The following is a 16,408-nucleotide window of genomic DNA, read 5'->3' on the forward strand; positions in this document are numbered from 1 at the left end:
GTAGATTATCCTAGAAATGTTGTCCTTTATCTAAAGTGAGTTTTAAATGTAGGTGTTTTACTGGTAATTCTTCTCCTCCACCACTGATAAGTTATTTACAATTTATTGCCTGTGTGAAATAAAAGACTCAGACCTTTACAAATCCTATAAAACAGTATTGTTCTTTAAAAAAACATTAAATGGAAGTAACAGTGGTAGAATAAGTACTAGACGTTTTCTAATATCCACCTGCTTTTATTTTAGAATTGGGTAAAATATACTTGAATAAGAATTAGGTTGTATTGTAAGATCAAGATGCTGATGAAAACAACCCTTGTTTCTAATAAATGCAACAGTGCCTGTCATGAAGTACACTTAGATTTAAACAAACATACACAAAATTTATTTCATTACATGTGTAAAATAAAAGCAGGTAACTTCAGTCTGGAATTTTTATTGAATGCTGCCAAAATAAAAGATAACAGCAGATTGTTTGTGTTGCTGCACTATCACCGTAAAATATAAAAAAGGTTACAAAAAAAAAAAAAATGACACTGAAGTTATGAAACAGTGCCTCTTTATTTTTTCCGCACTCACTCCAAAATGCATATTTACAAGGCATGCCACATCAATACAGGAACTGACTATGGACACAATCGATAACACGTAGAATCTTCTCAGGGGGTTACGGGCGAGGGACTTATCCAATGAGCAACCAACCATGAGGTTGTGGACAGAAATGAAGAAACACTTTTATAACCGGGTCAGCCATAGAAAAGGGTTCCTCTCAAAATGGGCTGGTTCAAAGACTTAAAAATGGACAAATGTCCAGTAGACATGTACTGAACTTTTCATATTGGTCGTGTAGAGGCTGCGTCACTGTCCAGTCAGAGATGGTGATCATCTACACTCCGCAAAAATACAAGAGGCTACTCAAATTTAGGATGGACTGCAACGGCAGATGATCACACAGTTGGGGGGGGGGGTACATTTACAACAGTAATTCGTTCATTGCTCGTCAACTCCATTAAATGACCAGTCCAGTAATTTCAAAAAAGCCTCCACAATCTAAGTCTTCTAAAATAGTGTCCTTCTTGTTCAAGGTAATAATCCACAATCGCCAAGTCCTTATGAGAGAACAAAAAAACAAAAACTGGAGTGGACTCCAGAGGATCCAAAAGAGGGGGAGAGGAGTTAAATACATAAAAAAACACAACTCAATATAAGAGTTTTTGTATGATAACGCGAAAAAAATAACAGAACAACAAATTTCTGGGCAGGTTTCTTCTGAGAGATCCTTTGAGAGAAATGTTGTCTTCGCTTAATCAGTATTTCCTCTGTTTGGATAGACACTCTGCTGCATCAACATTCAAACACACAGACACACAGACAGACACACACACACACACGCACTCTCTCTTTCACTCACTCACACACACACACACACACTCACAGCCAATTACACATGCAATGTGGTTTCTGAATGATGGACTGGCCACATTAGATCAGCCCCCTCCTCTTCTTGTAGTCCTCCAGGTTAAGAGACCTGCGGGGGGCGCCGTCCTTCACTGGCAGCGCATTGGAGCTCACAGACAGGGACTTTGCCTCTGCACAGCACAAATACAAAATTAATAAATCTGTGCTAAATCGATACAACTTACATCAACAGCCACTTTGTGCTGCAACAAAATGTCACTTCCCTCAATCATCAGAACTTTAATACGAAGGAGAAAAAAATGATATCTCACCTGCATTGGGAACCTGGAGGTCGATCTTAACGTCAAAGTCATGAACTTTAAACAAGTCCTCTGAGAGGTCAGTGTTTGGCTTGGGGCCGTCTTTCTCTTTCGGGATTATTTGTCCCTTTAACAGAGAAACAAGCAAAAGATGTGTGAGCTCCTCTGGGTGGAGAAGACGGAACTAAGATGGTTTGTGCAGGAACATTTCCTTCAACAAAATTAGTTATTTTCTGCTTCACATTGGTTTGTTCCACAGCTTAAAGTAAAACAGTCTGCTTCCAATTTCACCTAATCATAGATATTAGCACTTTACATATGCCTTCTTTTTGATTTAATCAAGATTTCTGCATTATTTGTCTTAAAAATTATTTGTCGCAAAAATGTTGATTGCCCATTAAGCAATGTTAAAAGAAAGCACAATCTGAAGAATCTGTGGTTTTTCCTTTGCCCATAAACATGCTTCCAGAAAGTTTCAATAAAATTGGTTGAGTACTTTTTGTGTAACCTGCTAACAGACGGACAGCATTGAAAACATAACGACCTTGACGAGGTAAAGAAGTGAACATGGGAGGGGAGAGGAAGTGCTCTGCTTACCAGTGCGTTCATCTCTGCACCGTTAAGATCTGTTGCTGACCCAGAGCCGTACTTCTGGTTGAGATGAGCGAGAATAGCTGCATGGACTGACGGGTCTCTGGCCTGCAGGAGCCAGGAGGAACAAAACACCAGATTAGAGGGGGAGAGAAATCTAGATTCAAAGTATATTGTACAAACAAGTCATTGTCGAAACCTTACATTTGACACCATGGTGGGTTTGCACTGTCTTCTGGTGAAAGGGTCCATTTGCTGGTTTTTGGCGTTTTGTCCTTCAGCCTGTGACAGAATAGAGAAATAATAATAATGATCCAAGTTATATCAACAAGACCAACTTTACGATGACAAAAACTGCAGCAAAAATATAAAACGGGAACATTTTATTGGTTTTCTCTACATTCACCAAAGGTGGCAGGTTTGAAAACTACTTATTTTAACAATCCATCAATTCCTACATTTTCATTATTCCTGACTTAATATTAAAACTTCTCGTAGGGAACAAAGCAGATGTGGTTGATAAAAGGTGTCAAAAGAGACCGGGACTTACCACGAGAGCTTTCTCAGACTCAACGATGTTCCAGCTTCTGTTCCTCTGGTTAATGTAGCTGGAGGGTAAATACAAATATACTTGAATAAGTCACAACAAAACATTAGCTCTAAAACAAAAGTGGTTCTGTTAAGGACAGATTATTTCTAAAATAAGGTGATCACTATTCATTCATTAAATTTCGGTCACACAAACATTGATTAATTTCTACACAATGTTCTTTTAAAACATAAAACTGAATCCACACACTACTACATGTTAAATCCGAAAGAAGATAATCGGTGTTGCTCATGTACCTGATGGCAGAGATGTTCTTGGTCCTCTGCCTGTCGAGTGCTTCTGCCCTCTCCTCCAGCACGTTCAGCTCGTCCTGGATCACCTTCACCTTGTCTCCGTCTCCGCTCTCTTCTGCCATGGCCTGGAATCCAAACAAATCCACAGGAACAACAGTAAGAGTCTGACAGACACAGAATATGCGAATGCTTCCGTGACAAACCTTTGCCTTCCGTTCACTTCCAATCTGTGTGAGCTTAACTTTGCTGAACTTCGACCTGACCAATATCTGCTTCGGCATTCACAGAGTGCGAATGGTCAAAAGCATGCAAGTGGTAACGCACCGTGACGTCACCTATTGGTTTGTGAAATACCGTTTTGGCCTAGCCTTGAGTTTGGCATTTTGTCCATCGCAATCTTGTTTTTTTTAAACCTATAAGTAACCATATTTGGAGGAGAGGGGGGGTGGAGCCTGACTGAGAGCTCAACATCACTGACTTTTAAAACCAGTTGGTCAAACAAGAGAATACAGGCTTTAGGCACTTTAACACTGGCGTCCCTTTCCGGACCCCGAGTCAACATTCATTTTAGTACAGTCCATGCAACACACCATCTTTTGATTTATCATTTTCCGGTGCCTGAAAATACCACAACTCTCCACGGATTTCTTTTACCTTATCTTTGAATAACTGCGTTTTCTTCATGGCATAGTTCGATGGACATTTTCGGAATCGATCCTTCTCTTTCACAATCTGCAGAAAGTAACGACAGAAGAAACACTTGTTTATTTCTCTCTCTGTGTGATGCAGGAGGAAAACCAGTGAACACGGTGAAAGAAACACACTCACATCCTCTATGTCTTTGTCGTTGAATTTGTGGTTCATAGCTTCTTTGATGGACTGCTCTTTTTTGGTGATTTCATCAAGAGTTGGGACTTGCATCGAAGCAACAATCATCTGCAAAGGAGAAAAACCAACACACAGGTTCCTTCTTAATCTCACTGTATAGATTATAGATTTTTGCTGGTTTAAATTGTTCCTCTTTTTAAATTCCACTTACTGCTTCTTTCCACTTCATGAACTCGCTTTCGGTGAATTCCTGATTTGATACAAACTCAAGCCTGAAAACCCGTGTGTCGCCGCCGTGCCTGAGAAAATACACAACAGAAAGGGAGCAGGAACAAAGGAGGAGAAGGTTCATCAACTGATTTCCGATGAACTCATTTGATATGTAAAAAGGATTTTTCTGACAATAAACCTACCTTAATTGTAATCCCTTGTTCGTTCGCGTGGTTCCAAGCTGATAAACCTTTGCTGTCTCCACTACATCCATAATTTCAGCAACCTTGCAACAACAAGAGAGGAAATTACACCCAACTTCACTAATCAGGCCCAATATCACCACTACACAAGAGCACACTGCTGTCAAATATTAAACTCTGTAAAAGAATCCAGACTCACCCTATAAACTGGTTTACTGCTGCTGTTCCCAATCCCTATCCTCACAAAGCAGCCGGTCACGGTCTTTGCAAAGAACGGCATGTGGCACCAGCGTTCCAGCTTGTTTCTGGAGAGACGGACCCTGTTCAGCTCTTCTGGTAAAGAAACCGGCTGCGACTTGGGTGGAGTCTCCTCTTTCCTACGAGCAGAAACGCAACATAAAGAGTTAAAGCAGAGGGAGAGGGACGTCTTATGATAAATGTTTCCACTACGAAATGAACGACACTCACTCATCATCATCATAAGACGATGAACGCGAACTGCGATCACTTTTCACTGAGGACTTGTCATCATCTTCCTCTTCTTCCTCCTCATCGTCGGAGTAAACCTCACTCGTCTTCAGGGGCATACGTTTGGCCAGAAGTTCAGCTGCTCACCAAAGAGAGGAAGCATCAGTAACTACAAGTGATTGAATTGTCACAAAAATCAAGTCACGGCCGAGTAAAAAAAAAAAGAAACAACACGTACCTGTTTTGTTTTTCTTTTTCTCGCGCTCAGCCTTCAGTTCTTCCATTGCCTGGGACTTTTTGTCAAGTTTTTCGTCACGTTTGGATCGTCTCTCCTTGTTGTGTGACATGACCTAGAGAAGGGAGCACATTTAAAATCACGTAAAGAGACATCGACATATCGGTGTGTGTGTGTGTGTGTGTGTGATTGTCATGTTTGTCTAAAACCTTTTCCGGACTCACCACTTGTGTGTCTTGAACCTGAGATAGCTTCCTCTTTTCTTGCTCTTCCTCTTGCTTCTTTTTCTTCTCCTCCTTCTCTTTCTTCTTTGCCGTCTTCAGCTTTTTCTTAATTTCAAAGCTGTGAAAACACGCGTAGTCTCGGATCAATAAACGGTGAAGCCATGAGCTCAAAATGCTAGATGCATCGGATATTTTCAAATCAATTAAATAGCCTGTTTGGTGTTTTCTGTAGCTTTAGAAGATCTTTTCTCTGCTCACCGTCTCTTTAGCACCTCTCGTTTCTCAATTCTGTTGAACAGCTCTTGTTCTCTTTCCTTCTCCGTCATCTGCTCCAGACGAGCTCTGTCCTCCGCGTCTCCCATCAAGTCATCGTCGTAGCCGTCCCTAAACACCTCGTCCTCTGAGGAGTCCGAGTCTGAGCTGGAGGACGAGCTGTTGCTCTCTGAATCAGACACCTCGCCTGAGAAAGAGACATTCACACACATTAAAAGGAATCACTTCACAGTCAGAGTAAAGTAAGACTAGCTATTAGAGGGTTGATGTCCTGACACCATCTTTAAGTTGGTCTTAGAGCGAATTCCTTGTATTTTAAAAACATTTAACATTTTTTCAGTATTGACCTTAGTAAGCTTGACCCCATTCTATACCTTTAAATTACCCCATTGTCTTCTCGACACTAATTATAACATATCCTGAAAGATTGTGTGTACAACATCTGAAGAATTAATTTTATAAAGTTATATAGCTGAAATGAGAGTGACAGATTTGTGGAATTATTAGATTTTGCACAGCTATGCATTTTGCATTTATATTTGACACTGGTTGTGATACAGGCTATTTCTCACTTCCTTGCCCAGTATATCATTATCATCCTGAAACATGTCCTTTTGATCCAATTTCCATAACTGTTCCTCAAAGACTTTTCCCTTTTTCAACAACCATGTGGCTCCAGTGCAACACAAATACACAAACAGGTTAGATGCTACACTGAGTGCCCGTTGGAATAAAGGGGATGAGCAAGTGACTCACCTAATCCCAGCCGCCTAAAATACCTGAGGACACGGCACGTGATTTGAGTGATCTACACTTCAGAATATCTCTGGTCCCTAAACCTTTAATCACACACGTGACAGAAGCAACTGCAGCTTTTACAAGATAAAATTATCTTCCTGGTTCCTCGAAGAACCATGGAAATGTGGGACAGAAATTAAATTAGGAAAATGTTGCTTTTAGAATATAGATGATTCTCCACTTACCCTCCTCAGGTGCAGAGCTCTCAGCCGAGCTGTCTCCATCTGAGCTGCCGGACGCTGTTGCTTTACCAACTTTCTTCTTCGTAGTGTTCTTCTTCTCAGACCCTTTTCCTTGCTTAACTTTCTTTTTACCTTTGGTTCCACCCACGGTCCACTAGAAAGAGAAAAATAAATCAGTTTTATTCATCAAATAATTGTAACTTGCCAAAAAGGATGATTATCCATTATAACAACAAGAGCACCCAGAAAATACCCAGACTGTCATACCTCATCATCACTGTCGGACGTCTCCGAGTCGGTCGACGCTGCAGGTTTGCTGACTGGCTCCTCTTGGTCACCTGAATCCACCCTCTTCCTCTTTGCTAATGACAACAGCTCCTGAACAGAAAAAGTTCACAAAAACATGCAGTTGAGTAACTGTAATAGCTGCAATAGTAGCCTTGCTGGTGACTTAACTCAAACCACATTCAGAATAAAGATGTAACTGATTATGACCTCATACAGAGTGAATGCGTTGCTGGTCATACCAAAGGGCTGACGAACACATGCTGCAATATGCATAAAGAAGAGCAAACATCCCACACACACAACTGACTGAGACACGGCCTGAAGGATGGACCAGGGGCCAACTTCCCAATCAGCCCAATAACTCCCCCTGTCAAGCAGCACAGGCTGGAGCAAATACATATTAACCTCCACCAAGGTTATGTTTTTATTGCCGTTTGTCTGTTAGCAGGATTATGCAAAACATTATTAAAACCTTTCATGGGTTCAGAACGTTTGGCTGACTGCCTGAGCCTCTGGATTTAAAGAGGCCTCGACAACGGTTGTACATTTTTATTGTCCATTCGAAACCATGGTTTCTGCAGCGCAAACAACATATGATCCAAACAAGTGAATAACACCAGTTAAAAAATATGTATCAACACAAATAATTACCAGCTGGATTAAATACAACCTTTAACACAAATATCTATACGTTTATTCCAATATCTACTTGCACATAATACATATACATTTCCGTGCAATCATCCTGTGCCACTAGACTTTGCTCAAGTACATTTCTCCACAAATAGATTTCCGCCTGTAGTGAAAGGTGACGCTATTGCGCAGTCTCTGTGATATTATCTAACTGAATTTTATTGCCCATTTCATTTTATACTGTCACGTGTTCTCTTGTCAACCCTGATTCCGACAATCTGCTGCTGTAACAAGAGAATTTCCCTGGTGTTGGATCAATAAAGGAACACAAAGCAAAGCACATAAAACTGAGGGAGCTGCAGATATGAGTGGAGGACTCTGTAAATCCAGGGACAGATACAGGAAGTCTTTAACAATGCAAGATAGGGCACTTTTTCACATTTTCACCCCAAAATGTCAAACTTTATCCGCCCATATCTCCCTTATCTGGGATCCACGTGACTTCCTCTGATTAATTTTATTTAGATCTGTGACGGTAAGACCCAAGAGTGTGAGGATTTGACACAGGATGACCCCAAAGTTTATTTTTAAAATGCATTGGTATTGGATCAGCATTGGCCGGTGTGCAAACCAGGTATCACAACATTTTTAACAATGAATTCCACACAGTGAGATGAACTGAAGGTGATCACTGGTATTAAATGGATACTCTGTATTGGCAGAGTGGGAGAAATTATTTTTAAATGCGTACCATAGACTCATTACTCCAAGATAATGATTAAGTTGATTATTGTAAGAGCTGATGTGCAGCTCTCGCCTAATCAAGACAACCATTGTTACTGAGCCTGAAGAATAACTTGATTAGAGAGGCCTTGAGAGGGTGGTTCTGTTATTCTCTGTAGGTGTGAAGCGCCTCTGGGGGTAAACTACCTGGCAGGAGAACAAGGGGAGTTTACTAGGGGAGTTACTAAATCAGTATTGGCCGGTGTGCAGTCCAGGTATCGGAAAACAACTTTAAAAATGAGTTCCACGCAGTCAGATTAAGAGACTTCGGATTTGGGGAAGAAGGTGATCACTGGTATTAGACTGGTACGCTGCATAAAAACAAGGTGCAGCACTGGAATCCAGGGGAGTGGAAAAAGTTGAATCTCTCCCGTGGACTCATAACTCCAAAAACAATCAGTTATAGACGAATGCTTGAAAACAACCAAACCAATTAATCTGTCACTGAGATGGAAGAAAGACACGATTAGAGAGGGTGGCTCTGTTGTTCTCTGTAGGTGTGAAGTGCCTCTGGGGGGGGGAACCACCGGGCAGTGAACCGTCAGGTACAGGACCCGGGGCAGGTCACAGGGTTCTCCTCAGTCTGACATGTGGGACTGCGAAGCTCCTCAACTCAACTTGTTTGACAACAACAACAACACACATATAGGCAGCCCCGCTCGTTGACGTCACCCGGGAGATACGGGCTCTTCAGGCTGAGAATCAAGTTCAGCTTCACTGCGGGTTCAGTTTGTGCAAAACACACCTGATCCTGGTTCAGTTTACGAGCTAATAAAAGACACACACACACCAGCTGCACGCTCCAAACCCGGGTTAAAAGCCTTGGCGCGGTTATTTCGTGTCAACAACTATAAAAAAAACATTCTCGGAATGTAACCTAATCGTTAGCATCGAGTTAGCTTCCCCCAGCGCTAACTCGAAACACGCGGAGCTGCCAGAGAAAACACGGAACAGTACAGATGTTCGGTGTGATGGCGCGTTTCTGTGCAAACGAAACAAAACAACAGAACAAGTGAATAAATCTGCCCCCCCCCCCTTTCCCCCCCCAGCGAGGCCAAACACAACGCAGCTAGCTAGCACCCGTTAGCTTCCCCCCCCCCCCTCAGAGCTGCTGGGCAACTTAAAGCCGCCGCTGGGCATCGAACCCCCGGACGAAAAGCTCGCGCCTACCTGGTCTAGGTTATCGTCGCTGGCGCTGTCCTCGGAGTCGGAGTCGATCACCCGACCTTTCCGCTTATTCACGTTCACCATGATTAGCAGCGCGGCTAACCTGCTAGCTGCCCCTGTGTCGTCTCAACGAACGAGGCTAGCTAGTTCACCAGCGGGCTAGTTAACGCTGCAGTCGAGCCACACAAAGGCGCTACTGAGCATGCGCGTCCTTTGATGATACTCGGGCTTTGATCTCCCGCGCGGCGGAGTAAAAATAAGTGTCCATCTTCGTCCTTCTCCTGTTGTTTCACAGGTTAGTTGAAAGGGGTCAAATGGGGAAATAACCCATAATCAATCGAGGAAGGAACTACATGAGTATAGTGTGTGTATCAGTCAGGACGGAGGTTTGCGGTGCACGCAAGCTGCGTTCAAGATCCGCGACGATTCGACCTTTAACTGTTGAGCAGCCGTGTCCCCGTAGCTGCTCCGGGTGCGTGGGTCCTGAACGCACCTCCGCGTGTAGACCCTGGGTGTGTGTTAACGTGTAGCAGCGGTTTGATTCAGTTGTTTGTCATTGACACCAGCGACATAAAGAGATGTGTTCACGATGGAGTGAAGCTTAACGACGAGCAGCTTCCCGAACAACATGGCCCCGGTAACTGTTTCATCTGCTGTATCACATGTCTCCAGGTTTGATGTCTTTTCAAATGATGGTTCCTCTGTAACTGAGACTGTAGCTAACACTTGTTTACATTGTTGTTGTCCTGGTGTGTTTACTCCACAGAGGAGGTCAACAATAATATAAGCTCCATTCAAAACAGCTGTTATTTACTGGTATGAAACTAAGCAACGCTACAGTTCTTATATGAGAATTGATCCATTGATTTAAGTCAGACTACTGGAATGTAATTACATATATGTATATGTATAAAATGCATAATAGTTATATATCATACTATGAACCATATTGCTGTACTGTATAATAAGCAAAACACACTGTAGATCAGCTAATTGTTAAAGTCTGAAGTGAAACATATTGTCAAATAACCTTGTAAAGAATGAACACATCGATCACAGCATATACAAATGATTGATATAATTTACCCTTATTTTAATATATTTTTAAATCAGAGAAACTGATTATTCATTATTCATTATCATCCAGTAACTGAAGTGTTTCCCATGTGATGTTTCCCAGCAGTGACTCGTCCTGATCAACAGTGAAATGTCCCTGAGTAAGATCACACGTTTCCCCTCAGCGAGGCTGCTGAGCTCCATCCACCAGCAGCAGCTGCTTCTCCCCCCCGTCAGCCCGCTCACTGTGCCCACAAGAGCTGTGATCCAGGGGGAGTACAGACGACCCGGGAAGCCCAAGGAAAACAAGTTTCCATGGCAGAAGATTAACTTTAACTTCTCCAAAGGTTTGGGGGGAATAAAGAAGCATTTCATGCTGCTGAAGACGGAGTTCTCTGACCGCTGGGTCGGTCCAGAGGGCAAACCGGTTCTTGAGCACATGCTTGAGCAGAACAGAGTGATGTGGGAGTTCAGAGGTCCAGAGAGCCTGGAGGAGTGGACCGTGTCCTCAGATCACGAGATAGGAGGCCAGAGTGAAGCCCACCTGAAGCTGGGCAAGAACAACACCTGTTTTCTGCACGGGAGCCTGAGCTCGACTCCTCCGAGGGACGGAGAAACACGCTACAGTGGCTACTGCACCATGCGCTCCAAACAACCACTGGTTAGTGACCTGCCATTACTACAACATTTGATGAATAACACACAATTCTGTCTAGGATGACAGCCATCACAAGGACACTGAGTTCATGTCCTCAGGTTTCTTCTGGAAATGTCGGGGGGTTTAGAAACTTGGCTGATGAAGTTATAGGTTGATTTTAAACCTTAGTTTATTTCAATTTAGCAAATTATATTCCAGTGAATAAATAAAGACACGTCAGAGTTTTCTTCTGGGCCACTGAAGAGACATCTTTGGAAATTGATAGAAAATGTAAATAAGTTTCAAACTGATTTTTAGTTTTTATCTCTTTAATGCAATTTAACAGGTGATTTTCTACCACTAAACAGATATTTACAAATATAGTTATACCGTTGTCTTGGCCTATAACCAGCCAGTAAAGCAAAAATTAAGAAAAGTCTACATATCAACTAATATTGGTTATCATTCAAAATACACAGCTGACTTTACAGACCAGTTCCTCTTTCTCCTGTGGTTGTGTGAGGCTCATGTTGAAATGAAAACCTGCTGACATCCAAGGTCAGCGGTTGACGTGACAACTGTACTAAAAATCTAACTCTCTTGTCTTCCCCAGTTTTCATTTGACAGGAAGAAGCACCACGACTGGTCCAGTTTCAACACCCTGCACCTGCGGGTACGCGGCGATGGTCGTCCATGGATGATCAACATCGCCACAGAAACCTACTTCTCTCACCAGAGAGACGACATATACAGTTACTTTCTGTACACCAGAGGAGGACCCTACTGGCAAGACGTCAAGGTACGTGGTTAATGAGTAAAATATAGTTTAATGTTTTACAAGACTTTACGAAACTAAAGAACGGTTACCATATGTTTTACTTTTAGGAACAAGTAGTCATTCTAATACTAATAAAGTTGGTCTTATTTACAGATTCCTTTCTCCAAGTTCTTCCTGACACATCGTGGGAGGATACAAGATGATCAGCATCATCTCTGGCTGGACAAGGTAGAGCAAAGGACACGTTGCACTAACATGACTTCAAATACATATAAATAAACTAAGCCGTGGAAAGTTCCCGTGCACTGTTCAGCAATGATATTTTTACTCTGTAACTGTCTAATACATTTTGTATATTCTTCTGTATTCACAGGTCAACACTGTTGGATTTACTTTGGGAGATAAAGCAGACGGTCCGTTCCAGCTGGAGATCGACTTCATTGGCGTCTGCAAAGATTACGCTCACACTGAGGAGTTTGCCTACGAGGTTTACAAGAGGAATCCTGAAGTTTGAGACTATAACTCTGGAGATGAACTCTCATTGAATTAGAGCTGAACTCTTCTGTCAACAAACAAAATGTACCAACTTCTTGTGTTGGATAACTGACCTCATCCAGCACTCTGGGAAACTGGAGGGGGACTAAGAGAACTCGTACGTCAGCCATGATTAGAGCCCTATACCCTGAATGGCTTCTTCTTTGGGTCATGCATCACCCTCTTCAAATTTCATGGAAATCAGTTCAGTAGTTTGAGTAATCCTGCCAGATGGAAATAAAGACACTGTAAATCTGTATTCTAGTTCATGTACTGTGATACCCCCCCATCAGACAGTTCTTATCTGCAGAGCTTCATAAAACAGTGTCTTGGTTATTTGTGGTTAACGAATTAAATTAAACATTCACACTATACAATTAAGAAGCCGGTCCTTTATCCAAAAAGACTTAATAGGAGATAAAACACTTGTAGTTCAAATAACGTTCAAGACTTTTCAATAAAAGGACATTTACTGAGAAGCTCGCTGCTCTTTTCACAATAAAATCCAAGTGATGTCTTTATAATTTTTGTGCAATATATTCTGGTGGAAAATGAAATAATGAAAAAAACGACACTTTGGAAAACAGCAATAGCAAATTTAATTGGCGAATGCAAACAAGAACATCTTTTGCACCAGTCTTTAACCAGCCTGTCCCAAAAAAAGTATACATTTTAAGAACAAATTAAAATTTCAAATGCAGCAAAACAGAAGAACAATCCTCTACACATCTAAATGCATCATTAAACAGAGTTAAAGTGTAACTAATACACGTGTTAAATCTACAACCAAAGTACAGTAGCTTGACAGAACGATGAAAGCTTCTCTACAGAAGGCTAAAAAGCAGCAGAGATTAGTCGGCTGCAGACAGCAAAATATTTACAGAGGAACAACAGGCTGTACAAATGTCTACAAACAAGCGCAATATTTTTACATCATGACGAGGCCTCGTCTCGCCCCGAGCACGCTCTCTTTCTTCTGCTTCCGGTCTGCGGTGTGTTTTTCTCTCCTGTTATCCCTAAGATGAAAACACAAACATTTAAGACACAGATGTTGTAGGAGTTTCACTGTTTTAAGAGACAAATCAAATCAGACGAAGGTGTTTCTTCTTTTTAGACAAACCTTGTTTGGACTTGGTGCTTTTTATAATTTGTCTGATGCGAGTTGGAGATCAGAGACTTGTCTGCTGCCGTTGTTGTGTTTTCTTTCACATCTTCAAAAGCCTTTAGTTTACCTGTAAATTAAAAACATCAGGGGTTAGTCCACTGATGATACAGTACATCTCAGCTAAACACAGAAACTGAAAACCTCATTACCTGTATGCGGCTTGTAGGAGAGAGGACGAGACAGACTCGCCTTCAGGTCAAAACTCTGCTTCTTCTGTGTTCCAGGGGTTTCAGCGGTGCTTGTGTTGCCAGTGAAAATGAACGCCCCTGTAGAATTCAGTAAAAAAAACATTTGAATTACTTTATTATATCTACACAACCTATACATCTCTAATTCAGATATGGATGATTTAAAGTACCTGGAGTATTTGCAGCAGAGAAAGTTGTAGTCTTGACATTGATGGACTTGACTTCACCAGTCGTCTGTATTTGTGGCGTGCTCGAGGTCACACAGGCTGACTTGCGAGCCGGCGTCTTCACCAAGGACCTCTTAAACTCATTGTCTTTGGTGGCTTCGGTGAACCTGCACACAATCACATTTGCTTGTTGTCATGTTACATGAAGTACAACATCATTTTCCACCCGAGAGACAAACCTTGAATGAAAGTGTAACTCACCGAACATTGATCCTGCGAGTGGAAAGGACAGAGGGTCTGAACGGAGCGTCTTCCTTCCCAGCAGCTTCCTTCGGAGGAGCTTTACTCGCTGAGAGCAGAGTGCGTCGGCCGTCAGCTGTTCTCTTGTTGACGGGAGCAGGACTGAGGATGGACGTACGACTCTGATTTGCCTTCTGAAAAACAGATACATACTCATCAGCCTCACTGCACTCAAAGTATTCAGGGGGTTTAATAGGTGATGGTACTCACTGCTCGGGTTTTGCCATCAGCTTGCTGCAGTTTAGTTTTGTCTGAAAGATTCTGAAAAGGGAAATAGATGGAATATGTAAAATAACTACATAAATTAACATGATTGCTTTCATGGGAAGAAGTCAGTGAAAGCTTCGTGGTACCTTGAGTTCTTTAACTGAAGCTCTGTAGGTGTCCATCTGCTTCGTCTTCCGCTGCATATAAGAGTCAATGGACTCCATCTTGTTAAAGTGGGCCTCGTGGAGTTTTTTGAAGTCTAAAAAAACAAAAAACAAACAATTAGCAACAGATATCTAAGTAAATCGTAAGGAAAAACTTCACCTGCTTCTCTTAGGGCTGACTTGATGGGGGGGGGGAGAAACTTACTGGGAGTGACGGGCTTCAACTGCTTCTTCTGCTGCAGGCCTTGGTAACGAGGGATTTTACCAGCTTTGGCTACTTTTGTTGCCTTTTCTGGAAATATATTTAAAATGCAATATTTCAGGTTAAAGGCAAACCTAACTATTATAATGAACTATTCAGAAATACCAAACTAAACATGCTTGATTCTCTTTAATCGACCATGACTCACCTGTACCAGGGGCTTCATCCGCCGCGTCAGACAGCTGCTGCTCGCTCTCTGGGACCTGGGACTCCTTCTGAGGCTCGGTTTGGTCAGAGTCTTTGACAGAAGACACTTTCCTCTTCTTTGAACGCCTCGCACCACGGGGTGCAGCAGACGCAGCCACTTCCACATCACCCTGGAGAACAGATGTTTTAATCTTTAATCTGCCTGAATAACAGGAATTGATGCTGCAAATAACTACCAAGGAGAAGATGCTCAGTGTTGTGTGTATGATGGTGTGTAGTACCTCTGCAGCAGTCGGGGGAGACACATCACACTCAGCCTCCGTATCAGAGACCTTTCTCTTGGTACCGTTTCCTCTGCCTCGACGTGTGTTCACAAACGCTGCGGTGCTGGAAACTTCTTCCTGAGACGTTGCATCTTCACTCTCCTGAGCAGCGCCTTGTCCTGCGTTTACATCCTCCTCTACAGCAGCTGCAGCCGGACCTTGACCCTGGGAAACAGTGGAGATGTGACTGACTACACTCACCAACATCACGTACTGCACATTAACCCTTTAAGTCTCAACTGTATATTCACTGTGCTATATATTTATCTGTCGGTGCAATATAAACGGTTCATGTGCAATCCATTCACTGTACATATTCTCACAATGCACATATTTTTACTGTCTTTCCATTGTATATATTAGTTTAATTACATTCATACATTTCTATAGATATATATTCTTTATATTCCTCATACTTAAATATGGCATGCTACATAATACTTGCTGCTGTAATACTGCACATTTCCCCTTTGTGGGACTACTATAGGATTATTATCTTATCTTAAGACAAAGCCTTTGTTTAAGTCTGTTCATTCAAACAAACAGGGAGTGAGAGTTTCTTACCTGCTCTTCTTCTTCCTCCTCCTCGTTCTTTTCTTTCTGATAATGCTGCTTGATCAGCTTCAACAGTTTATCCGCCTGTTTCACAACAACAATAATATTCAGTCATATTACATTCAAATGTAAACGTTAGCTTTAGCCTCAACACGCCCCAACAAGTTAGCGCCCATATCCGAGCAATGCTAACTATGCTAAGTGCATCACCTTCATGTTTCCCTTCAGCCCGAGCTCCTTGGCGACATTTCGCAGCTCTGCGTATTTCATTGCGTCCAAATCCATGTCGACGTGTCAACTTTTACTCGGTTTCACGCGAAGAAATCAACAAACACACGTTACTCTTCCTCTCGAGCCGCCTGACGGTTAAAACTTCCTCCGATTCAAAACACAGCCGCGGCAGCCGTTTGATTGGCTCCTGGCTGTGACCGGATGTGCCTCGGAGCCAATCAGAGTGAAGATGGAAATGTTTACTAGAATCCAT

General features: G+C 42.2%; 3 protein-coding genes across 5 annotated transcripts; 1 reads left to right on the top strand and 2 right to left on the bottom strand.

Annotated features, from left to right (window-relative positions):
• Positions 1 to 539: 539 nt before the first annotated feature.
• rtf1 (RTF1 homolog, Paf1/RNA polymerase II complex component) lies at positions 540 to 9,681 on the bottom strand. The gene is made up of 18 exons (XM_034577331.1): positions 9,445 to 9,681; positions 6,838 to 6,948; positions 6,574 to 6,724; positions 5,576 to 5,777; positions 5,318 to 5,435; positions 5,097 to 5,208; positions 4,859 to 4,997; positions 4,590 to 4,767; positions 4,391 to 4,473; positions 4,189 to 4,276; positions 3,978 to 4,085; positions 3,804 to 3,881; positions 3,153 to 3,274; positions 2,857 to 2,914; positions 2,511 to 2,588; positions 2,313 to 2,414; positions 1,728 to 1,842; positions 540 to 1,586 (listed from the first exon to the last, which is right to left on the bottom strand). Exons 1-18 carry the CDS (start codon positions 9,523 to 9,525, stop codon positions 1,480 to 1,482), a joined length of 2,031 nt encoding a protein of 676 aa, XP_034433222.1. The 5' UTR covers positions 9,526 to 9,681; the 3' UTR covers positions 540 to 1,479.
• A 190-nt stretch (positions 9,682 to 9,871) lies between these two features.
• On the top strand, positions 9,872 to 13,204 carry ndufaf1 (NADH:ubiquinone oxidoreductase complex assembly factor 1). Of its 3 annotated transcripts, none has more exons than XM_034577353.1 (6): positions 9,872 to 10,078; positions 10,589 to 11,158; positions 11,748 to 11,933; positions 12,066 to 12,140; positions 12,286 to 12,486; positions 12,961 to 13,204. In XM_034577353.1, the coding sequence occupies exons 2-5, from the start codon at positions 10,649 to 10,651 to the stop codon at positions 12,424 to 12,426; spliced, it is 912 nt and encodes a 303-aa protein (XP_034433244.1). In that variant the 5' UTR covers positions 9,872 to 10,078; positions 10,589 to 10,648; the 3' UTR covers positions 12,427 to 12,486; positions 12,961 to 13,204. The 3 variants fall into 3 exon arrangements, with proteins under 3 accessions (XP_034433244.1, XP_034433243.1, XP_034433242.1); XM_034577352.1 differs by having other exon boundaries at positions 10,625 to 11,158; XM_034577351.1 differs by having other exon boundaries at positions 9,873 to 10,078; positions 10,622 to 11,158.
• nusap1 (nucleolar and spindle associated protein 1) lies at positions 13,029 to 16,365 on the bottom strand. The gene is made up of 12 exons (XM_034577335.1): positions 16,135 to 16,365; positions 15,934 to 16,008; positions 15,328 to 15,534; positions 15,048 to 15,216; positions 14,843 to 14,929; positions 14,620 to 14,732; positions 14,477 to 14,527; positions 14,228 to 14,400; positions 13,970 to 14,133; positions 13,761 to 13,877; positions 13,567 to 13,678; positions 13,029 to 13,462 (listed from the first exon to the last, which is right to left on the bottom strand). Exons 1-12 carry the CDS (start codon positions 16,207 to 16,209, stop codon positions 13,375 to 13,377), a joined length of 1,431 nt encoding a protein of 476 aa, XP_034433226.1. The 5' UTR covers positions 16,210 to 16,365; the 3' UTR covers positions 13,029 to 13,374.
• Between the last annotated feature and the right edge of the window lie 43 nt (positions 16,366 to 16,408).

The sequence above is a fragment of the Hippoglossus hippoglossus genome, chromosome 22 (genome assembly GCF_009819705.1).
Source record: "Hippoglossus hippoglossus isolate fHipHip1 chromosome 22, fHipHip1.pri, whole genome shotgun sequence".
NCBI lineage: Eukaryota > Metazoa > Chordata > Actinopteri > Pleuronectiformes > Pleuronectidae > Hippoglossus > Hippoglossus hippoglossus.

Excerpts from the sequence above, each read along its gene's own strand:
- rtf1 (XM_034577331.1), bottom strand. The coding sequence starts at position 9,525 with ATGGTGAACGTGAATAAGCGGAAAGGTCGGGTGATCGACTCCGACTCC. Across the intron at positions 4,768-4,858 it reads TCGTCTTATGATGATGATGA|GAAAGAGGAGACTCCACCCA; the intron begins GTGAGTGTCGTT and ends TTCTGCTCGTAG. Across the intron at positions 1,843-2,312 it reads GTGCAGAGATGAACGCACTG|GGACAAATAATCCCGAAAGA; the intron begins GTAAGCAGAGCA and ends TCTCTGTTAAAG.
- nusap1 (XM_034577335.1), bottom strand. The coding sequence starts at position 16,209 with ATGGATTTGGACGCAATGAAATACGCAGAGCTGCGAAATGTCGCCAAG. Across the intron at positions 14,930-15,047 it reads GGATGAAGCCCCTGGTACAG|AAAAGGCAACAAAAGTAGCC; the intron begins GTGAGTCATGGT and ends ATATATTTCCAG. Across the intron at positions 13,878-13,969 it reads CTCTGCTGCAAATACTCCAG|GGGCGTTCATTTTCACTGGC; the intron begins GTACTTTAAATC and ends TGAATTCTACAG.
- ndufaf1 (XM_034577353.1), top strand. The coding sequence starts at position 10,649 with ATGTCCCTGAGTAAGATCACACGTTTCCCCTCAGCGAGGCTGCTGAGC. Across the intron at positions 11,934-12,065 it reads CCTACTGGCAAGACGTCAAG|ATTCCTTTCTCCAAGTTCTT; the intron begins GTACGTGGTTAA and ends TCTTATTTACAG. Across the intron at positions 12,141-12,285 it reads ATCATCTCTGGCTGGACAAG|GTCAACACTGTTGGATTTAC; the intron begins GTAGAGCAAAGG and ends CTGTATTCACAG.